The sequence below is a fragment of the Hoplias malabaricus genome, chromosome 11 (genome assembly GCF_029633855.1).
Source record: "Hoplias malabaricus isolate fHopMal1 chromosome 11, fHopMal1.hap1, whole genome shotgun sequence".
Taxonomy (NCBI): domain Eukaryota; kingdom Metazoa; phylum Chordata; class Actinopteri; order Characiformes; family Erythrinidae; genus Hoplias; species Hoplias malabaricus.
This window is the reverse complement of record NC_089810.1, coordinates 35989579-35992078: the sequence shown is the minus strand read 5'-3', so window position 1 is coordinate 35992078 and position 2500 is coordinate 35989579. Positions and strand designations below refer to the sequence as shown.

Genomic DNA, 2500 nt, shown 5'->3' with positions numbered 1-2500 from the left:
CACAGTGAGAACACACCACACTCCTCACAGACAGTCACCCGGAGGAAACCCACGCAGACACAGGGAGAACACACCACACTCCTCACAGACAGTCACCCGGAGGAAACCCACGCAGACACAGGGAGAACACACCACACTCCTCACAGACAGTCCATCTGGAGGAAACCCACGTAGACACAGGGAGAACACACCACACTCCTCACAGACAGTCACCCGGAGGAAACCCACGCAGACACAGGGAGAACACACCACACTCCTCACAGACAGTCACCTGAAGCAGGACTTGAACCCAAAACCATGCACCACCGTGCCGCCCTACAACTTCTCAATCTCCACTTAATATAGAATACAGTACAATTACAGCCCCTTTCTTAAGGCACTGAATATGTAATCTTTAGGGTACCCCTGCAGTGACGGTTTTTCTGAGAGTGTAGAGGATGTGTCCCTTATTTTCACTCGTGTCATTGGAAATATACAAAGTATACAACCTGTTCATGACTGTATCAACTAGGCACTGGACAGTGGAGCAACACTAACCAAAAAAAGGCTTAATCACACTGTGCCATTCAAACCTATCAATGGAATACGAAAAATAAACTAAAGCCTTTCAGGTTGTCTGTAAGTAGACTGAATAACTTTTAAATGTTTTTAAACATAATGAAAGAGTTTAGATACATTGAGTGTATTTAAGAATAATTCCGTGAAAACGTTTCATTTTCTGCACTTTCTTTCTGAAACAACACATACAATGCCGTTTGTTTTGAAGCTCATTTGCATACCGCAGCCTTCAGACATGTCAGTATCGTGAAGGCCGACGTCTCTGTGATGACTGGAGTGACGTATTGTTGAGTTTTAATGGAAACCAAAGCAGAAAATTCGAAAACCTTGAAGAGAACAGAACATGGACCATAACAAGACTGTAATCTGTTCACGGACTCATCCATCACTAATCCTGTTCTCTCGGAACCTGTCTCAAACGAGAGGAAAACAGATCGCGTCCTCGAGTCCCTGAACCCTTCTTAGGTGAGCCGCCCAAAGATTTTTTAACTTAGCGTCACTTATAATCGGTTAGCGCAGTCAGGAAGACGAATGGAGGGATCAAAGGGAAGAAAGGAGGATGGATAAATGGCTGGACGGTTATGTGTCTGGATGGATGGAGGGTCAGTAGGCTGCATGTTTGAATGGAATACGAGACGACACTCGTCTAGACTCGCTAAAGACAGACGAGTAGAGGACAGAGGCTAAACTGAGCTCTCTGAGTAGCTACTATTAGACAAGCTTCTATTTATCTAAGGCATAAGGACAAACATTTTGGGGACACCCGCTCACTGAAACATGATCAGCTTTGACTCTTCTGGCTTTTGTTAACTTTCAGTTACGTAAACATTAGCTAATGTGGATGATTAGCTGTGGATCACAAATACGTTTTGGTAAAAAATTGAATCCCAACAAACAGTTAAATGCAGTTTTTTTGGTTATTTTAATTCTTGTAATTTTGGGAGGGTGATGTTATATATATTTATATGACAAACTGGTGAAAGGAAACCGTTCTTTTTTACTTACATCTCTGCGTGTATTAAAGCACATAAACATGTTAATTTTGACAGCACTAACAATAACTCACCAGTCCAGCTGTTTTTAGCTTCACACTGACCACACACTTTGCCCCTGAGCCTGCGGTTCCTGCTGTGCACGGGGTTTCTGGGTTGAGACCCTGGCACTTTTTCAGGTGGCCTGGGTACCTCTATATCTGAGGAAGACACACGTAGACACATACACACACATACACAGTAAAACAGTTCAGCAAACAGTTCACCCAGATTTTTCCTGTTTTACTCCAGATGCAGATCATCAGCCAAGACATGTGTGGAACTTTGGATTTAATTGTAACTGTACAATTTACTCTGAGCATGCACAATTTCACATTTCATTCACAGTCTGTAAGCGCTTATACAGTTCAGGGTCACAGTTCTTTGCAGGGCAACATGCACTCAGACATTCACACCTACGGACACTTTTGAGTTGCCAATCCACCTACCAACGTGTGTTTTTGGAGTGTGGGATGAAGCCAGAGCACCCAGAGGAAACCCACGCGGACGCAGGAAGAACACACCACACTCCTCACAGACAGTCACCCGGAGGAAACCCACTCAGACACAGGGAGAACACACCACACTCCTCACAGACAGTCACCCGGAGGAAACCCACGCAGACACAGAGAGAACACACCACACTCCTCACAGACAGTCACCTGGAGGAAACCCACGCAGACACAGGGAGAACACACCACACTCCTCACAGACAGTCACCCGGAGGAAACCCACGCAGACACAGGGAGAACACACCACACTCCTCACAGACAGTCACCTGGAGGAAACCCACACAGACACAGGGAGAACACACCACACTCCTCACAGACAGTCACCCGGAGGAAATCCACGCAGACACAGGGAGAACACACCACACTCCTCACAGACAGTCACCCGGAGGAAACCCACGC

General features: G+C 45.8%; 1 protein-coding gene across 1 annotated transcript in view; it reads right to left on the bottom strand.

Annotated features, from left to right (window-relative positions):
- The window catches only part of zbbx (zinc finger, B-box domain containing), a 65360-nt gene that overhangs the window by 51710 nt on the left and 11150 nt on the right, over nucleotides 1-2500 (bottom strand). Inside the window, exon 3 of the mRNA XM_066684489.1 lies at nucleotides 1625-1744. Within this exon, the coding sequence (XP_066540586.1) occupies nucleotides 1625-1744 (120 nt within the window). The remainder of the gene's footprint in view (nucleotides 1-1624; nucleotides 1745-2500) is intronic.